Source organism: Orcinus orca, chromosome X (genome assembly GCF_937001465.1).
Source record: "Orcinus orca chromosome X, mOrcOrc1.1, whole genome shotgun sequence".
Lineage (NCBI taxonomy): Eukaryota > Metazoa > Chordata > Mammalia > Artiodactyla > Delphinidae > Orcinus > Orcinus orca.
The window spans coordinates 132,098,053-132,119,791 of record NC_064580.1 but is presented as its reverse complement, the minus strand read 5'-3'; the positions used below and the strand labels follow the sequence as shown (position 1 = coordinate 132,119,791).

Here is a 21,739-nt window from a genome sequence, read left to right as displayed (position 1 = left end):
CTTATGTAGTAACTGTATGTCTCATCTTTTGCCAAAGTATTTTCCAAAGGGGCTGCACCATTTTATATTGATTACATTTACATGCACCACCAGCAGTGTATAAAAGTTCTAATTTCTCCACATCCTCACCAATGTTTGTTATTTTTCCTTTTAAAAAATTTATAGCTGCCCTTGTGGGTGTGAAGTAATATCTCATTTGGAATTTGATTTGCATTTCCCTAATCGTAATGATATTGAACATCTTTTCATCTGTTTCTTGTCCATTTGTATATGTTCTTTGGAGAAAAGTCTATTACATATTTTGCCCATTTTTCAATAAGGTTTTTTCCCTTCCTATTATTGAGATGTAAGAATTCTTTATATGTTTAAGATACAAATCCTTTATCAGGTATATGATTTGAAAATATTTTTTCCAGTCTGTGACTTATCTTTTCATTTTTTAATTGTGTCTTTTGAAAGACAAAGGTTTTGAATTTTTATTAAGTTCAATTTATCATTTTTCTTTTGTAAATTCTACTTTTTGGTTAAGAACACTTTGCTTAATCCAAGGTCATGAAGATTTTCTCCTATATTTTCTTCTGCAAGTTTTATAGTTTTATCTTACATTTATGTCTAATCCATTTTGACTTTTTTTTTTAATTGAAGTATAATTGACCTACAACACTATGTTACTTCCAGGTGTACAGTATGGTGATTTGATATTTCTATACATTACAAAATGATCACCATGATAAATCTAGTTACCACCTATCACCATACAAAGATATTTTAATGTTACTTACTATATTCCCTATGTGTACATTAAATCCACACAATTCATTTATTTTGTAACTAGAAGTTTGTACCTCTTAATCTCTCTTACCTGTTTCTCTCATCCGCCCTTACCTCTCTCCTCTCTGGCAACCACCAGTTTGTTCTCTGTGTCTATGAGCCTGTTTCTGTTTTGTTAGGTTTATTCATTTGTTTTGTTTTTTAGATTCCACATAGAACTGAAATCACATGGTATTTCTCTTTCTCTGTTTGACTTATTTCACTCAGCATAATAACCTCTAGGTCCATCCATGTTGTTGAAAAAGGCAAGATTTCATTCTTTTTTTATGCCTGAACATTATTCCTGTGTGTGTGTGTGTGTGTGTGTGTGTGTGTATGTGTGTGTATGTATGTGTGTATACCACATCTCTTTATGCATTCATCTATCAATGAACACTTAGGTTGCTTACATATCTTGGCTATTGTAAGCAATGCTGCATTGAACACAGGGGCGCACATATCTTTTCAAATTAGTACTTTCGCTTTTTAGGGTATATACCCAGAAGTGAAATTGCTAGATCATATGGTAGTTCTATTTTTAATTTTTAAAGGAACCTCCATACTGTTTTCCAGAGTGACTGCACCAATTTACATTCCCACCAGCAGTGCACAAGTGTTCCCTTTTCTCCACATCCTAACCAACACTTGTTATTTGTTGTGTTTTTAGTAGTAGCCATTATGACAGATGTGAGGTGGTATCTCTTTGTGGTTTTGATTTGCATTTACCCTCCTCCACAGGGATTAGACCTACGTCATGGCCCAACAGCTGTCCCAGTCTTTTCAGACTCTGTCTCCATTTTCTTTCACATATGTTTCCCCTGATAAACCACTTGTACATCTCTTCCTGTCATGGCATCTCCTTCTCAGAGGACCCGAACTAATTCAGTTGTCAACGTTACAAATTGGGGGATTTCTTATATAATATGCATTTCTGGCTCCTCTCAAATCTGGCAGCATTCGGACTGTCTGGCAATAATTAGCTAGAGCTGAGTGGTGGCTAGGATTTTTGGACAGATCAGGCATTCTTCAGTTCACTGCTCTCACCACAGTCCCCTATTGTCTCTTATACTTTACCTGTTTATGTTACTTGCCTAGCCCCTGTGGACATTTAATTTTGAGGCCCTGATGTAAAGGAGCATTCTTTTAACTCATGTAATCCAATATATTATTGCACTAGTTAAACACAGACACAGATATGACAGATAATCTCAGCTTAGAGCTTTCGTATTGGCCTACTTTACATCAGATATCTTCATGAATAATTCCCTTTTTGTTCAAATGTCATTTTGCTCAATAAAGTCTACCGTGATCACCCTGTTTAAATGTCCTACTACCTCCAGCACATCCCTTTATCCTGCCATATAGCTTTTATTGCCTTCTAATATACTATATAATTTACTCATTTATTATGTTTATCTTTGTCTACCTCCTTCCACTAGAGGATAAGCTCCATGAAAGCAGACATTTTTGTCTGTTTTGTTCACTGATAAATTCCAAGTGCCTAAAATAGTTCCTGGCACATAGTTGACACCGAATAAATATTTGTTAAATGAATTGTGCAGGAAGAATGAGAGGGAGAATATGGTAGGCAAAGGAAACAACATATGTGAAGGCCCTGAGGCAGTGGGCAAGATAGATGGGGCCAATTATGTGAAGCCATTGTAAAGAAATGACTCAATCTTTCTGTCTGCCCTCAAGGAGCTTTCAGCAAATGGGAAGAGAAAAATAATTAAACAGGCAATTATTATATATGTTGTAAGTGCACTAATAAGGGTATGCACAAAGAGCTGTGAAAACACTGGGTAGGCAGCTACTAACTCTTCCTAGGGGAGTTAGGAAGATTTTACAAAGGTGACATTTGAGCTAGGTCTCAGGCAGGAGAGTGACATGATGAAAGTGTTTTAAGAAGATTAATCTGGCAATAGTATGGAAAATGGATTGGAATATGGATGGAATGGAGGCAAGGAAACCATCTAGTCTATGGCAGTAGTCCAGGTATGAGGTGATGAAGGCACCTATAGGAATGGAAAGAGAAGGACAAATCTGAGAGACATTTGGAAGGAAAAATTGACAGGACCTAAATGGACTCTTGGCTTTAAGCCTTTTAGGGGGTAATGCTTCTTCCTTAGTAATAACCATGAAAAGATTCAGATTGACCTATTATGTAATTGCTTATTCTGACTAGAATTTCTAGCTATGGCTGTTCTCCAAAAGTTTCTGTTATTATGATTGATACTTGTTGGACTTTAATTTACATTAAGATGGCTTTAGACTTTAAAGGTTGGGAAGCTCTCAAAAACATCATTTTGACTATGAAACAGCAAATTATTCTATTAAAGGAGAAATGAGGGAAGCTATGGGGTTGCAAGGGAAGTTTTACAATGACCTAATAGTTGCTATTTTTTTAAGAATAATATATAAAAGATGGAAAAGAAGGATGAATATAACAGGTGGCACTTGCCTAAAGGATTAGTATTTGGAAGGATAAGCCCCCAAATTACCTCAGGCTTGTATAAATACATATTTGCAAAGACAACAAGAACAATTTTAACTACGTTCTCAGAAAGAAAAAGTACATGTGTCCTGGGATGGATAAGTTATAACTTGATATCGTTAAACTGTTCTCAATGATCAAAAGAATTAAGGAGAATAAGGACAGGTACTTTAACACTGGATTTATATAAGTATATTACCACTTCTAACAAAGGAAAGGGAGGAAGAGTTTTCAGTCTACTAATCAATAAGCTAAATATGTCCTGGGTTAGCTTCTAGAACAGATTTTCAAGTAAGTGAGTACTTAGAAAATTACACAGTGTTATCAACAAACAAAGACGTTCCACACAAATCTAATTTTTATTTCTGATTATTAGAGATATTTATGGAAATAAGACAGATATAACATGTACATTGAATGAATGAATGAATGAAACTTCAGCAAGATTTTAACAAGTCTTTTATGATACCCTTGTGAACAAGAATTATGAATCCATGTTAATGGGTTATATAATTAATACAATTATGTATTAATTAGTTAAATTACCATACTAAAAGAGTGCTGATAGCAGACCATAAGCAAAGGAAGAGTTTTAGATGGCCTGTTGCAAACCCTACCTTTGGCTTGACATCATCAATATTTTTATAACTTACTTGACTGAAGATTTAGAGCAGACATCTTACCAGATTTAAAGAGGTTATGAACCTAGAAGAAAAGTAATTCAATCCAATGTCCACAAACATTTATGAAATTCTCCTAAGTACTAGGAACCGTGCTAGATGTTAGGGTACAAAAATGAATGACCCAGAGGTCTTCACATTGAGATGTGTCCAAGTATTACTGGTGGGAAAGACATAAAAACATATAATTTCAACAAAATATATTGAGAAGGAAAACAGAGGCATAAACAGACTATAATGAGAGAACAAAAGAAAGCTACTAGTTCATTCTGTGACTTTAAGGAAGAATTCTTAGATGATATCTCCACTGATTCTTGAAAGATGTATAAAAGACAGAGTAGGAACGGCTTCCAGTTTGAGGGAACAAAAAGCATGAACATGAGTTTCTCCGAATTAGGAAAGTATAGTGGGTCTGGGAAGCTATAAACAATGAAGTACAAGGAGGTAAATAACAGGAAGTGAGGCTGAGAGGTAGCTCACGATCAGGTAATGGGAGGCATTACATAACATGATAAGTAAATTGGACTTTACCCTGAAGGCCCTAGGGATCCATTCAAAAAGAATGACATACTAATATATTTTTTTAATTCACTATTCCTACAGTGTGCAAAATGATTTGAAGGGAGGGCAAATGTATGTATGGATAGATCAGTTGGGAGGCTTTTGCAGTCTTTGAGTGAGAAATAATGGTGGGCCTGGACTGGGATGGTAGCAAATAGAGATATAATGCAGTGGGTTGGCACTTATAACAATGCCTGGCACCTAGTACATGTAAATATCTGATATATTTGTAATAGGAGTCCTAGGAGAGGAGAGAGAGAATGGTACAGAAACAATATTTGAAGAGATGATAACTAAGAGTTTTCCAAAAGTAACAAAGTATTGTGTTATTTTGCTATTGCTGCATACCAAGTTACCACAAACTTAGTACTTAAACAAACATCCATTTATTATCTCATAGTTCTGTATGTCAGAAGACCAGGCATGGCATTACTGGGTTCTCTGGTCAGTGTATTAAAGGCTGAAATTGGTGTGTTGGGTAGGCTGTATTCTTTTCTGGAGGCTTTGGCTAAGAATTCACATCCACCCTCATTCAGATTGTTGGCTGAATTCAGTTCCATGTGGCTGTAGGACTGAGGTTGCTGTTTCCTTGCTGCATATCAGCCACATAGTCCTCTCCATCTTCAAAGCCAATAGAGAATCTCTTTGACAGCAGATTCCTCTGCTGCTTCAAGTCTCTTTCACCAGAAAGATCCCTGTCCCTTTTAAGGGATTGCTGGATTAGGTCAGACCAACCAAAGATCATGTCCCTTTCTTAATGTCAGTTGTGCCATATACATAACCTAATCATGCATGAAGTCACAGATTTAAAAAGTGCTATAACTCAGAGCAGAATAAAGAAAACCTCATCTAGATGTATTTTAATAAAGACTGATAAAAAATAAAGAAAAAGAAACAATCTTAAAAGCAGTTAGAGAAAAAAGATGTATTACCTTACAAGGAGTAGCAATTAGATTGGCTTTAACTTCTCAACAGAAACAATGTGAACATAATGGAACAATGTCTTCAAAATGCTGGAGAAACTAACTGCCAATCAAAAATTCTATATCCAATGAAAATAGCCTTCAAAATGAAAGTAAGACAGATGCTTTCAGATGGTCCCAACTTACGAAACCTTCCACCAAACACCAAAGGAAATATTTAGGATCTTTAAGCTGAAGTAAAATGATCCCAAATGAAAGCTTGGAGATATAAAATGGATGCAATGGAGAGGTTAAATATGTGGGTAGATCTGAATGTCCCTGTGGGATGTATGTGTGTGTGTTTGTGTGTGTGTATAATTAAAATACACAACAGCAGTTGAAGAAGGAAGATAGAGTTAATATAAATTCTTTAATTTGCATTATAATTTTAAAAATCAAAGATATGTGTTATAATCCCTAGAATAACTGTTTTTAAAAAAACAGTAAAAGAATGTATAACTAACAAGTAAACAAAGGAGGAAATGGAATGATACAAATTACCTAATCAGTGTAAAACAAAGCAAGAGAGAAAGGAAACAAAACAGGTAAGACAAATAGAAAGCAAATATTTGACTTCACACATTAATTAAATGACAAATCATGAGGTTAAAAAACAAAATCTAACTACATATATGCTGTTTATAAGAGACAAAAGGGTGGAATAAATATACACCACAAACACTACCCCCCCCAAAGAAACCTGATTTAGATATGATAATATAAAACAAGACTTTATGGCAGGTTTCTTTACTAGACATAAGACATATTTTGTGATGATAAGAGAGGCCATCCACCAAGAAGATAAAATTATTGTTCTAATTTGTGTGCAGCCCAAATATACAAAGCAAAAATTGACAGATGTCCAGTAAATAAATTCAGTCATAATCAGAGATATTAATACATATCCCTCAATAACTAACAGATCATAAGACAAATAAAACCAATAAGTATATAGAACAGTTGAACAATAATATTAACAAACAACCTAATTGACAGACATATACAGATGACCTTATGTAACAACTACAGAATATATATTCTTTTCTGCACACAGAAAAATAGATGATATGCTAGGCCATACAGCAACAAATTACAGTTGCACTGAGGGGTTATTTTGCCACAATGAAATAAAGTTAGAAAACAATAATAAAAATAGAAAATCCCTCTAAAATATGTTTACTTTTAAATAACCTGTAGGTCAAATTTTAAAAATCACAATGGAAATTAGAAAATATGTTAACTGGCTGAAAAATGAAAATATTGCATAGCAAAACTCATGGTGGGGGAGAGGTGAATAGTCAGAGCACAGAGGATTTTTAAGACAATGAAAATACTCTGTGTGTTATTATAAAGGACACATGTCATTATACATTTGCCCAAACCCATAGAATGTAGAACACCCAGCGTGAAAGCTAATATAAATTATGGACTTTGGGTGATAATGATGTGTTGATGTAGGTTCATCACTTGTAACAAATGTATCACTCTGTGGTGGAGGATATTGATAATGGTGGGGATTATGCATGTGTAGGGGCAGGAGGTGTATGAGAAATCTCTATATCTTTCCCTCAATTTTGCTGTGAACCTAAACCTGCTCTAAAAAAAACTTGCTTAAAAAACTGTACAGTGGGTAAAAGATCTTTGAACAGACACTTGACCAAGGAAGATATATAGGTGGCAATTAAGAATATGAAAATATGCACATCATTCATAATTAGGGAGATGCAAATTAAAACAACAATGAGATATTACTGCACACCTATTAGTTGCTAAATCTATTAATGGCTAAATCCAAAAAACTGACAATACCAAGTTCTAGCAAGGATGCAGAAGAATGGGAGCTCTCATTCATTGCTGGTGGAATGCAAAATAGTACAGCTACTTTGGATGACAGTTTCAGATTCTAGTAATGTTAAGTAAAACATCAATAGCACTCTTTGGCATTTACCAAGTGATCCGAAAACTATGTTCACCAAAAAAAAAAAAAAATGTATTTCTGTATGTATGTGTGACAGTTGTGGAGATTTCAGCTGTATGTGATCTTGAGGTTGGTTCTCCGAACTGTTGATTGTTGATGAGTTTCCTTGAAGGAATGGGAATGGCAAATAATGAGGGAAGGAGGCTTTGACTTTTTATTTTATATATTTCTCAGTTGTTTAGATTATTTTTTTCTTTTTACAGTGAGGAAGTGGTTTTTTCTTCTAGTTTTATTGAGATATAATTGACATACAGCACTATATAAGTTTAAGGTGTACAACATGATGATTTGTCTTACATCATGAAATGATTACCACAATAAGTTTAGTGAACATCCACCATCTCAATAGATACAAAATTAAAAAAAAGGAAAAAGAATTTTTTCCTTATGATGAGAACTCTTAGGATTTACTCTCTTAACACCTTTAGTGTATAACATTCAATAGTGTTAATTATATTTATCATGTTGTACATTACATCCCTAGTATTTATTTATCGTATAACTGGAATTTTGTACCTTTTGATCATGTTCATCCAATTCCCTCTCCCTCCACTCCCTGCCTCTGGTCTGATCTCTTTTTCTATGAATTTATTTGTTTGTTTGTGTTTGCTTTTGAAGTATAATTGACCTACAACACTGTGTTAGTTCCTGTTACACAGCATAGTGATTTGATATTTCTATACATTTTAAAATGATCACCCGGATAACTCTACTTACCATTTGTCACCATACAAAGATATTACATAGCTATAACTATATTCCCCACACTGTACATTTCATACCGGTGACTCATTTATTTTGCAACTGGATATTTGTACCTCTTAATCTCCCTAATCTATTTCTTTCCTCCCTCCACTGCTCTCCCTTCTGGCAAACACCTGTTTGTTTTCTGTATCTATGACTCTGTTTCTGTTTTATTATGTTTGTTATTTGTTTTGGTTTTTAGATTCCACATATAAGTGAGATCATATACAATTTGTCTTTCTCTGTCTTATGTATTTTACTTAGCATAATACCCTCTAGGTCTATCTATGTTTTCACAAATGGCAAGATTTCATTCTTTTTTATGGCTGACTAATATTCCAGTCTGTCTGTGTGTGGGGGGGTGTAACATCTTCTTTTTCCACTCATATATTGATGGGATCTAGGGTGCTTCCATATCATGACTACTGTAAATAATGCTGCAATGAACATAGGGGTGCATATATCTTTTCAGTTTAGTGTTTTCATTTTCTTCATATAAATACCCAGGAGTGGAATTGCTGGATCACATGGTAGTTCAGTTTTTTATTTTTTGAGGAAACTTTATACTGTTTTCTATAGTGGCTGCACCAATTTACGTTCCCACCAACAGTGCACGAGGGTTCCTTTTTCTCCACATCCTCACCAACACTTGTTATTTGTTAGCTTTTTGATAATAGCCATACTGACAGGTGTGAAGTAGTATTTCATTGTGGTTTTTGACTTGCATTTTCTTGATGATTAGTGATATTGAGCATCTTTTCATGTGCCTGTTGGTCATCTGTATGTCTTCTTTGGGAAAATGTCTATTCAGGTCCTCTGCCCATTTTTTTTGTTTTGTTTTTGTTTTTGTTTTTGTTTTGTGGTATGCGGGCCTCTCACTGTTGTGGCCTCTCCCGTTGCAGAGCACAGGCTCCGGACGTGCAGGCTCAGCGGCCATGGCTCACAGGCCCAGCCGCTCCGCAGCATGTGTGATCTTCCCAGACCGGGGCACAAACCCGTGTCCCCTGCATTGGCAGGCGGAGTCTCAACCACTGCGCCACCAGGGAAGTCCTCTGCCCATTTTTAATTGGGTTATTTGCTTTTTTTAATGTTGAATTTATGAATTATTTCTATATTTTGGATATTAACCAGATATATCATTTACAAAGATCTTTTCCCATTCAAAAGGCAAATTTTTCATTTTGCTGATAGCTTCCTTTGCTGTACAATAGCTTTTTAGTTTGATGTAATCCCATTTGTTTATTTTTGCTTTTGTTTCCCTTGCCTAGGGAGACATATCCAAAAAACTATTACTAAGACAAATGTAAAAGCGCATACTGCCTATGTTTTCTTCTAGAAGTTTTCTGGTTTCAGGTCTTACATTTAAGTCTTTAATCCATTTTGAATTTATTTTTGTGAATGGTGTGAGAAAGTAGTCCACTTTTGATTCTTTTGCATGTAGCTGTCCAGGTTTTCCAACATCATTTATTGAAGAGGCTGTCTTTTACCCATTGTATATTCTTGCCTACTTTGTTGTAGATTACTTGCCCATATAAGTGTGGGTTTATTTCTGAGTTCTCTATTCTGTTGCATTGATCTATGTGTCTGTTTTTGTGTCAGTACCATACTGTTTTGATTACCATAGTATTATAGTATAGTTTGAAATCGGGGGCATAATACCTCCAGCTTTATTCTTCTTTCTCAAGATTGTTTTGGCTATTTGGGTTTTTTTGTGTTTCCATAAAATTTTATAATTACTTTTTCTAGTTCTATGAAAAATACCACTGATGTTTCGATAGGGATTGCATTGAGTCGCTAGATTGCCTTAGATAGTATGGTCATTTAAACAATATTAATGCTTCCAAACCAAGAATACAGTATATCTTTCCATCTATTTGTGTCATCTTCAATTTCTTTCATTGGTTTCTCATAGTTTTCTGAGTACATGTCTTTTACATTTTGGTTACATTTATTCCTAGGTATCTTATTCCTTTTGATGTGATTGTGAATGGGATTACTTTCTTAATTTCTCTTTCTGATAGTTCATTGTTAGTGTATAGAGGTGCAATAGATTTCTCTATATTAATTTCATATCCTGCAACTTTACCAAATTAATTGATGAGTTCTAGTAGTTGTTTGGTGGCATCTTTAGGATCTTCATGTGTAATATCACCACATCTGAAAACAGTGACAGTTTTACTTCATTCTTTCCAATTTGTATTCCATTATTTTATTTTCTTGTCTGAGTGGTCTGGCTAGAACTTCCAATACTATATTGAGTAGAAGTGATGAGAGTGGGCATCCTTGTCTTATTCCTGATTTTAGAGGAAATGATGTCAGCTTTTCATCATTGAGTGTGATGTTAGCTGTGGGCTTGTCATATATGGCCTTTATTATGTTGAGGTTTGTTCCCTCTGTACCCACTTTGTTGAGAGTTTTTATCATAAATGGATGTTGAATTTTGTCAAAAGCTTTTTCTTCATCTACTGAAATGATCATATGATTTTTTTTCTCTTCAATTTGTTAATGTGGTGTATCACACTGATTAATTTGTGGCTATTGAACCATCTTTGTATCCCTGGAATGAATCCCATTTGGTCATGGTGTATGATCCTTTTAATGTATTTTTGAATTTGGTTTGCTAATATTTTGTTGAGGAATTTGCATATATGTTCATCAGTGATATTGGCCTGTAATTTTCTCTTTTTTTTTGATAACTTTGGTTTGGTATCAGGGTGATGCTGGCCTGGTAGAATGAGTTTGGAAGCTATTCCTTCCTCTGCAGTTTTGGGGAATAATTTGAGAAGGATAGGTGTTAACTCTTCTCTAAATGTTTGGTTGAATTTACCTGTGAAGGTATCTGATCCTAGACCTTTGTTTGTTGGGAGCTGTTTTCATTCCTGATTTAATGTCATTACTGGTCATTGGTCTGTTCATATTTTCTGTTTCTTCCTGATTCAGTCTTCAGATATTGTACATTTCTAGGAATTTTTCCATTTCTTCTCTGTTGTCCATTTTATTGGTGTATAACTTTTTGTGGTAATCTCTTATCCATTCTGTTTCTCTGGTGTTGGTTCTAACTTGTGTTTTATTACTGATTTTACTTATTTGGGCCTTCTTTTCTTCTTGATGAGTCTGGCTAAAGGTTTATCAATTTTGTTTATCTTTTTAAGAAACAGTTCCTAGTTTCGTTGATCTTTTCTATTGTAGTTTAGTCTCTATTTCATTCATTTCTTTTCTGATCTTTATGATTTCTTTTCTACCAACTTTGGGTTTTGTTTGCTCTCCTTTTTCTTGTTCCATTACATGTAAGATTAGGTTGTTTGAAATTTTTCCTGTTTCCTGAGGTAGGTTTGAATCACTATAAACGTCCCTCTTAGAAATTTTTTTTCTGTATCCCATAGATTTTGGACCACTGTATTTTCATTTTCATATTCATATTTTTTGATGTCCTCTTTGATTTCTTCAGTGACCCTTGGTTGTTTACTACAGTGTTGTTTGTTCTCCATGTGTTTTGTGTTTTTTACAGTTTTGTTTCTTGTAGTTGATTGCTAGTCTCATAGCATTGTGTTTGCAAAAGATGCTCAATGTGATTTCAATCTTCTTAAATTTACTGAGATTTATTCTGTGGCTTAGCATGTGATCTATCCTGGAGAATATTCCATGTTACTTGAAAAGAATGTGTATTCTGGGACTTTTGGATGGAATGTTCTATATACACTATTAAGGCCATCTAGTCTAATGTGTCATTTAAGGCCAGTGTTTCTTACTGATTATCTGTCTGGATGATCTGTCTATTGCTGTAAGTAGGGTGTTAAAGTCCCCTACTATTATAGTGTTACTGTCAGTTTCTCCCTTTATGTTTGTTAATATTGCTTTATGTATTTAGGTGCTCCTATGTTGGGTGCATTTATATTTAAAATTGTTATATCTTTTTGTTGGATTGATCCCTTTATCATTATATAATGTCCATCTTTATCTCTTGTTACAGTCTTTATTTTAAAGTCTATTTTATCTAATATAAAAATCGCTACCCCAGCTTTCTTTTCATTTCTGTTTACACGAAATACCTTTTTTCCATCCCTTTACTTTCAGTCTGTCTGTGTCTTTAGATCTGAAGTTAGTATCTTGTAAGCAGCATAAATAGGGGTCTTGTTTTTGTATCTATCCAGCCACTCTGTCTTTTGATTGGAACATTTAGTTCATTTACCTTTAAAGTAATTATTGTTGGGACTTCCCTGGTGCTCCAGTGATTAAGACTCTGTGCTTCCAATGCAGGGGGTGTGGGTTCAATCCCTGGTCAGGGAACTAAGATCCCGCATGCTGTGTGGCCAAAAAATAAAAATAAATAAATACATAAATAAATACTTAATTATTGTTAGGTATGTACTTATTGCTATTTTGTTAATTGTTTTGGGATTGTCTTTTTTTTTTTTTTTTTTTTGCGGTACGCGGGCCTCTCATCGTTGTGGCCACTCCCGTTGCAGAGCACAGGCTCCAGAAGCGCAGGCTCAGTGGCCATGGCTCACGGGCCCAGCCGCTCCGCGGCATGTGGGATCCTCCCGGACCGGGGCGCGAACCCGTGTCCCCTGCTTCGGCAGGCGAACTCTCAACCACTGCACCACCAGGGAAGCCCCTGTCTTTTTTTAATTGTTGTTCCTTTCTTCTTTTGCTCTCTCCCCTTGTGATTTGATGACTATCTTTAGCATTATATTTGGATTCCTTTCTCTTCTCTGTGTGTGTGTGTATATATTATAGTTTTTTGATGTGTATTTACCATGGGATTTATATATAGCAAATTATATATATATATATATGTAATTATTTTAAGTTACTGATCTCTTTAGTTTGAATGCATTTTAACAACCCTGCATTTTTACCCTCCTCCCCCAATGTTTACTATTTGACATCTTATTTTGCATCTTTCTGTTTTATGTATCCCTTAACTATCCATTGTGGTTATAGATGATTTTACTACTCTAGTCTTTTAACCTTCCTACTAGCTTAATAAGTGGTTAATTTTTCTACCATGACTGTATATATTTGCCTTTACCAATGAGATTTTTCCTTTCATAATTTTCATATTTCTGGTGGTGGCCTTTTCTTTTCCACTTAGAGAAGTACCTTTAACATTTCTTGTAAAGCTGTTTTGATGGTGCTGAACCCTCTTAGCTTTTGCTTGTGTGTAAAACTTGATCTCTCCATCAAAACTGAATGAGAGCCTTGATGCGTAGAGTATTCCTGGTTGAAGTTTTTTCCCTCTCATCACTGTAAATGTATTGTGCCACTTCCTTCTAGCCTGCAGAGTTTCTGCTGAAAAGTCAGTTGATAACTTTATGGGAATTCCCTTGTATGTAACTTTTTGCTTTACCCTTGCTGCTCTTAATATTCCCACTTTATCTTTAATTTTTGCCATTTTAATTACAGTGTGTCTTGGTGTGTTCCTCTTTGGGTTGATCCTGTTTGTGACTCTCTGTGCTTCCTGGACATGGATGTCTGTTTCCTTTCCCAGGTTAGGGAATTTTTAAGCTATTATGTCTTCCAATATGTTTTCTGCCCCTTTCTCTCTTCTCCTTTTGGGACCCGTTAGTACACTTGATGTTATTCCAGAGGTCTCTTAAACTGTCTTCATTTTTTTAAATTCTTTTTTCTTTTTTCAGCTTAAGTAATTTCCACTACTCTGTCTTCCAGTTAGCTGATCTGATCCTCTGTATCATGTAATCTATTGTCGATTCCTTCTAGTATGCTTTTTAATATCAGTTATTGCATTCTTCAGCTTTGCTTGGTTCCTCTTTATATTGTCTAACTCTTTGTTAAAGTTCTCACTGTGCTTGTCCAGTCTTCTCCCAAGTTCTTTGAGCATCTTTATGATCGTGACCTGAACGCTTTATTGGGTAGATTGCTTATTTCCACTTAGTTCTTCTTCTGGGATTTTATCTTGTTCCTTCATTTGGAACATATTCCTCTGTTGCCTCATTTTGCCTAATTTGCTATTTTTATTTCTGTGTATCTGGTAGGTTGTTACATTTCCCAACTTTGGAGAAGTGGCTTTTTTTATGAGGCATCCTATGTGTCCGAGCAGTGCACTCCCCTCTGGTCACCAGAGTTATATGCCCTGGGGGTGCCCCCTGTGTGGGCTGTGTGGGCCCTTCTGTTGTGGGGGGCTGGCTACTATGAGTGGTCTGGTAGGTATGGCAGGCCCTGTCTGGCTGATTATCAGGCTCTGCCTTGTACAGAGGCTGCTGGCCACTGGAGATTGGGGCTGGGTCTCAAGAGGCCTGGCTGCAGAGCCCCAGGAAATCCCAGGGCTAGTGCTGGCCCACAGGTGGGCAGAGCCCAGTCAGTGTGGCTTGTTGCAGGGCCAGTTGTCCCAGATCAAGCATCAGCCTGCCAGTGCATGGGGCCAGTTCCTGACATGGCTGACTGTGGCATCTGATATTACAAAGCTGGTGTCAGCCCACTGTTGAGTGGGTCTGGATCCTGGGGCAGCTAGCTGAGGGGCCCATGGTGTCTTAAAGCTGGTGTCAGCCTCCTGATAGGCAGGATTGTGGCCCAGGGAGGTCCTGGAGCTGGTGTTAGCCTGTTGGTTAGTGGGGTTGTGGCCCTGGTGATCTTGGGCTTAGTGTTGCCTCACTGGTGGGCAGAATCAGGACCCGGACTCTAGTACTAGTGCTAACAGGCTGGGGGTGGGTCCAGGTCCTGGTGCTAATAATCTAGAGGGAGGATTCCACAATGTTCCTTGCCAGCACCAGTGTCCTCATGGTAGAATGAGCTCCCCAAATGGCTGCCACCAGTGTCTGTGTCCCCAGGGTGAGCTGCAGTGGCCTTCTGCCTCTTCAGGAAACTCTCTCCAAGATCAGCAGGTGGGTCTGACCCAGGCTCCTTTGAAATTACTGCCTCTGCCCTGGGTCCTGGAGTGTGTGAGATTTTGTGTGTGCCCTTTAATGATGGAGTCTCTATTTCCTACAGCCTTCTGACTCTCCCAAAAGTAAGCCCCACTTGCCTTCAAAGCCAAGCATTCTGGGGACTTGTCTTCCTGGTGCAGGACCACCAGGATAGGGAGCCTGATGTGGGGGCTCAGACCCCTCACTCCTTGGGTAGAACCTGTGCAATTGTAATTATCCTCCCACTTGTGGGTCACCCACTCAGGGGTATGGGTCTTGACTATACTGCATCTCAACTTTTCCTACCCATCTCATTGTGGTTTCTCCTTTATATCTTTAGTTGTGGAATGTCTTTTCAGCTAGTGTTTAGGTCATTCTCATATTACAGAGATAGCTGCTCTGTAAATAGTCGTAATTTTGGTGTGCCCCTGGGAGGAGATGAGTTCAGGGTCCTTCTACTCCAGCATCTTCTACAATGAGCAAATTTTATTTTGTAAGTAAATAGAAAACAATGAAGCACTTCTACAAAGAACACTGATCATATGGAGTCCTCCCAGTTTTCCTAGGTATAGTTAACCACTTTCTCTTTTGCACTTTTTCACTGTACTCTGTGTTTAAAACTACTATAGATAGTAGTAGTTGTCTTTCTTCCATACTAGATGATTATGAGATTCTTGAATGGTGGCTGGGATTGATTATTTATATTTGTATTCCTAGTACTTAAGAAAGTACCCTATTTACACATGCTTGGTAATATTTGTCAAGTGAAATAATGAAGAAATGAATGAATACACTTGCTTAAGAATGTTTTTTTTTGTGGGGAGTAAGGCATTGTAAATGGAGAAGAGTATTTGATTAACAATTAAGCATTAGACTAAGGGTTGGAAATTTTTTTCTCTGAAGGGCCAGATAGCAAATATTGTAGACTTTGCAGGCCACATATGGTCTTGGTCCAATGTTATTGTTTTTATTTACAGTCCTTTAAAATGTAAAACCTGTATGTGGCCATATGAAAATAGGCATGGGCCATAGTTTGCCAGCCTCTGTCTTAGACTTTAACTCTCAAGTTCCTAACCTATTTCAGAACCCTCCCTAATTCATCAGCAAATTCTATTATGTCTCTAGCTATGGCCTTTGTGTATGAAACCAATCAGTCCATTTATTAGCTTACACCACACACTTAACATGTATACATCCACTCAAAATAAGCATTTTTAGCAGGTTTAGTGACCTTAAGGGGTTATTGAGAAGGTTCATGTCAAGCAGCATACAGCTTTTCTGCAGTGGCATGGGTTTCTCCATCTTTTCCCACAGGATGAATTAATTCCTTTTAAGATCTTATGCAAATGAAGTTATTTTATTAATATTTCTGAAAACATGACAGTTAGGGTATCACCAACTCCAAGCAAGTTTATCAAGGTACTTTTGCCAATAGATATAGTTTATCCCTAATAATAACCACAATAATAACGATGATTCGAATGATAGCATATCATATATAGGACATATATAGGACTTACTATGTGACAACAAAGTTCTAAGTACTTTAGTCCTCACACTAAACCCATGGGATAAGTATTATTGTCATCCTCGTTTTACAAAACAGGAAACAGAGACACTGAGAGTTTATGAAACTTGCCCACAATCACACATAATCAGTGGAAAAGAAAGTTTCAAGGAGTCAGGATGAGGGTGATTAATAGTGTCACAGTGGAGAGTCCCAGAATGATAAGCCCTAAAAAGCAATCCTTCCATATGTGGTTGAAAGGTTAAAATTAGTGATTTTCTAAAGAACCACTTCAGTTAGATAGTGGGGTGGAAGCAAGATTGCAATGCATAATATGAGTGGCTGGTGAGAAGGTAGAAGTAATGGTTATCAACCACTTATCCTTAGCTGTTCAGAATTTCTCCTTTAATGCTATGGTTGAGATAATAAAATCTGTTCTTTCACATAGCTAGATATGTAGTATCCTACAGCCTTATAAACATTGTTTTATATTGTTACTAACACTCTCATTGTCAAATTTTCTAGGATGTGGTGCCGCAGGTTGTCCCATCTACAAAGCAGGCTCCAGGACCTGCTGAGGGGACGAGTCACATGTTGGGCCCTTCAACAGCCCAACTTCAAAAGCTTATTTCCATTAGCCATCCATTGGCACCATACAGCCTCCAAGTCTCTGAATTGTGTTTGGCAGCAACACGAAGATCATTTTGGTAAGATGTGTAGAGGCAGATACTTTATTTTTAATTGTGACAGAAAAACCAAAATTTAATATCGTAACCATTTTAAGTGTACACTTCAGTAGTGCAAAGTATATTTACATTGTTGTGCAATGACAGATACTTTTCATGTGGACTGAAAGTACTTTCTGTGGAGTTGCGAAGACTTCTAACCATTTATTTCCAGGATTATTTTACAGGTTGCAAGCAAGACAAAACTAATATAGGGTAATAGGAAAATCTCATCCCAGCTAGGGAAAGGGAGGTCTGCTATGCCCCAGCCCCACTCTATCTCCCTGTCTCATCTAAGAAAAAATAAAGAAAGAAGAAAAAAAGCCTCAGTGTACAAGGGAGAGAGTTTCAGAGACATAGACTGGAAATTCTATAGCCAGGGAAAGTATTGGGTGGCATAGAGGAAAAAAGCTTTACCCTAGCACTGCTGTGACAAATTACCATAAACTAATTGGCACAAACAACAGAAATTTATTCTTTCACAGTTCTAGAAGCAGGAAGTCTGAAATCAAGATGTTGGCAGGGCCATGTCCTCTCTGAAGACTCTAGGAGAGAACTCTTCCTTCCCTCTTCTGGGTTCTGGTGGTTGCCAACAATCCTTGGTGTTATTTGGCAACATCACTACACTCTCTGCCTCCATCATCTTCCCTGTGTCTCTTCTGTGACTTCAAATTTCTCTCTCCTTATAAGGGGACCATTTGTTGGATTTAGGGCCCATGCTAATCCAGTATGACTTCATCTTATCTAGATTATCTTCCAAGACCCTATTTCCAAATAACGTCTCATTCACATGTACTAGAAGTTAAGACTTCAGCATATCTTTTTGAGGAATGCAGTTCAATTCACAACACCCTGGAAAGGGACAAAAACAACCATGAAGGCCACACTCCCAAAACATAGGCCCACTATGCACTCCAAAGACTTAGACTTAATTCAAAGATTAGAGAATTCCCCTCCCCCCCACTACAACCAACTAATAAGCCTCCAGTTAAAATAGCAGTGGATTACAGCTGCAAAAGACAGACTGTCTCTGAGGTGAAGCACAAAAAGAAGGGCCAAGACCAAGAGGGGGGATAAAAACAAGATTACTAGAGAAATTTAAAGCCTCTGGTACCCATAGAGAAGTAAATGTCAAACATAGCCCAACTCTTGGCCAGATTGATATAGTCACCCATAAATTCCTATTTACCTCAGTATCTACTGCTCTATACATGTCTGGCTGTCAACTACAGGAACAAAATTACAAAACATGCTAAAAGGCAAGAAATAACACAAGTTGAAGAGACAAAACACCATCAGAACTAGACTCACATATGACACAGGTGTTGAAATTTCCAGTCAGGAAATTTAAAATAACTATGGTTAATATCTTAAGGATTCTAATGGAAAAGGTAGACAAAATGAAAGACCAGATAGATAATGTCAGCAGGGTGATGGAAAATATAAGAAAGAATCAAAAGGAAATCCAAAGCACAGTAACAGAAATGAGGAATGACTTTGATGGGCTCATAAGATACAACAAGGGATAGAATCAGTGAATATAAAGATAGATCAATAAAAATTACCCAGACTGAAATGCACAGAGAAAATGAGAGTGGAAACAAACAAACAAAAAAAGAGTATTCAGGAAGTGTTGAACAATATCAAAAGTTGTAACATATACATGAATGGAATACCAGAAAGAAAAGAAAGAAAGAACTAAGCAGAAGAAATATTTGAAGAAATAATTTTTGAAAGCTTTCCACAATAAGTGACAGACACCAAACCACATATCCAAGAAGCTTAGAGAAGCTTAGTATCCATTTTTAACCCCCCCCCCCCACAAAACCCCACACTTAGGCAAAAGAGCAAAAACAAAGAGCAAATCTTGAAGGCAGTCAGAGGGGAGAAAAACACTTCACTTACACAGAAACAGAGGAATTACAGCAGAGTTCTCATGAGAAACTATACAAGCAAGAACACAATGCCATGATAATTTTAAAGTATTAAAAGGAGAAAAAACTGCCAACCTGGGATTCTATATCCAGCAATGCTTCAAAAGTGAGAGAGAAATAGACTTTCTCATATAACTTCTCAAAATATTGTAAAGGAATTTCTTCTGGCAGAACAAAAATGATATAGGTCACAAACTTGGGTCTACATTAAAAAATGAAGAGTGTTTTAAATGAATGAAGATAAAATATAAACTTTTCTCCTTAATTGCACTAAATTTTAATTATTTAAATAGTAATAGCAGTGTATTTGGTGTTCATAGCACATATAAAAGTGAAACAAATGACAACAATGTGACAGAGGATAGGAGGGAGAAATTAGGAATATTCTATTATAAGGTAAATCAAAAGAACTGACAATACCAAGTTCTACCAAGGATGAATAGGAATCAGAGCTCTTTTTCATTGCTATTGGCATGCAAAATAGTACAGCCACTTTGGATGACACTTTTAGAGTTATCTAAAGGTGGACTTAGACTATTTAAAATGTACATTGTAAACATTAGGAAAACTACTAAAAAAGTTTTAAAAAATAGTATAAATAATAAGTCAAGAAATGAGATAAAATGGAATCATAAAAAATACCCAAGGAAGGGCTTCCCTGGTGGCACAGTGGTTGAGAGTCTGTCTGCCGATGCAGGGGACACGGGTTCGTGCCCCGGTCTGAGAAGATCCCACGTGCCACGGAGCGGCTGGGCCCGTGAGCCATGGCTGCTGGGCCTGCGCGTCCGGAGCCTGTGCTCCGCACCGGGAGAGGCCACAACAGTGAGAGGCCCGCATACCGCAAAAAAAAAAAAAAAAAAAAAAAAAAAACCCAAGGAAATTCAGAGAAGGTAGAAAAAGAGGAAAAAAGAAACAAGGAGTAATTACAACAAATAGAAAACAGCAAGAAGGTAGATTTAGAGTCAACTACATCAATAATCTCTTCAAATATAAATTGCCTAACCACACCAGTCAAAATGCAAAGATTGTCAAAATGGATCAAAAAAAAATTCTACTATATGTTGTCTACAAGAAATGAACTTTAAATATAAAGACTCAGGATAAAACTTAAGGGGTGATGTGGGGACAAGGGATATATGGAGCTGTCTGTACCTTTGTCTCAGTTTTGCTGTGAACCTAAAACTGCTCTAAAAAATAGTCTATTTAATTTTTTTAATTTAAAGTTAAGGGATGGAAATAGAAACACCATGAAATGCTAATCAAAACAACAGTAACTATGTTAATTTCAGACAAAGCAGTCTTCAGAACATGGAAGATTATCATGGATAAAGAGGCACATAACATAGTAATAAAGGGTTCAGTTCTCCAAGAGAACCTGTAACTATCCTAAAAATGTAGCACCTAACAATAAACCATCAAAACACATGAAGCAAAAACTGGCAGAGATAAAAGTAGAAGTAAACAAATCCACAATTTCAGTTGGTTTTAATACCTCTCTCAGTAATCGATAGATTAAGCAGGCACCGTCAACCAGCTTGACCCAATTGATATTTATAGAACAATCCATCCAACAACAGTAAAGTACACATTGTTCTGAAGTTTAAATGAAACATTCATCAAGGTAGACCACATTCTGGGCCATAAAACAAAGCTCAAAAATTTTAAAGACTCTAAAAACATATAGAGTATTTACATTGACCATAACAGAAAAAACTAGAAGTCTATGACAGAAAAGTCCCAAATATTTGGAAATTAAGCTATACACTACCAAAAAATGTATAAGTAAAATAAGTCTCAAGGAAAGTTAAAAATATATTGAACTAAATGAAAATGAATATACAACTTATCAAAATTTGTGGTAAACAACGAAAGCAGTGGTTGGAGGGGGATGTATGGCAATAAATACACACACACACACGCACAATCTGTGTGCAGACAACTACAAAACACTGATTAAAAAAATGAAAGAACATAAATAATTGGAAAGACATTCCATGCTCATAGGTTAGAAGACCCAATATTTTTAAGATGTGAATTCTCAGTATGATCTATAGATTCAGTGCGGTCCCACTCAAAGAATCCCAGCAGACTTTTTTATAGATATTGACAAACTGATTCAAAAATGTATGTGGAGGGGGCTTCCCTGGTAGCGCAGTGGTTAAGAATCTGCCTGCCAATGCAGGGGACACAGGTTCGAGCCCTTGTCCGGGAAGATCCCACACACTGTGGAGCAACTAAGCCCGTGCTCACAACTACTGAGCCCGTGCACCTAGAACCTGTGCTCCGCAACAAAAGAAGCCACCGCAATGAGAAGCCCATGCACTGCAATGAAGAGTAGCCCCCCTCGCCGCAACTAGAGAAAAGCCAGCATGCAGTAACGAAGACCCAACGCAGCCAAAAATAAATAAAAATTTAAAATAAATAAATAAATAAATAACGTATGTGGAAAGACAAAGGTATCAGAATAGCCAATACACTTCT

General features: G+C 36.6%; 1 protein-coding gene across 4 annotated transcripts in view; it reads left to right on the top strand.

Moving 5' to 3' along the window:
• The window catches only part of TMLHE (trimethyllysine hydroxylase, epsilon), a 68,372-nt gene that overhangs the window by 3,062 nt on the left and 43,571 nt on the right, over positions 1 to 21,739 (top strand). For all 4 annotated transcript variants that reach the window (XM_033416842.2, XM_033416845.2, XM_004285937.4 and 1 more), the window contains exon 2: positions 17,125 to 17,306. In XM_033416842.2, coding sequence (XP_033272733.1) covers positions 17,126 to 17,306 — 181 coding nt within the window. In that variant the 5' untranslated portion in view covers position 17,125. The remainder of the gene's footprint in view (positions 1 to 17,124; positions 17,307 to 21,739) is intronic.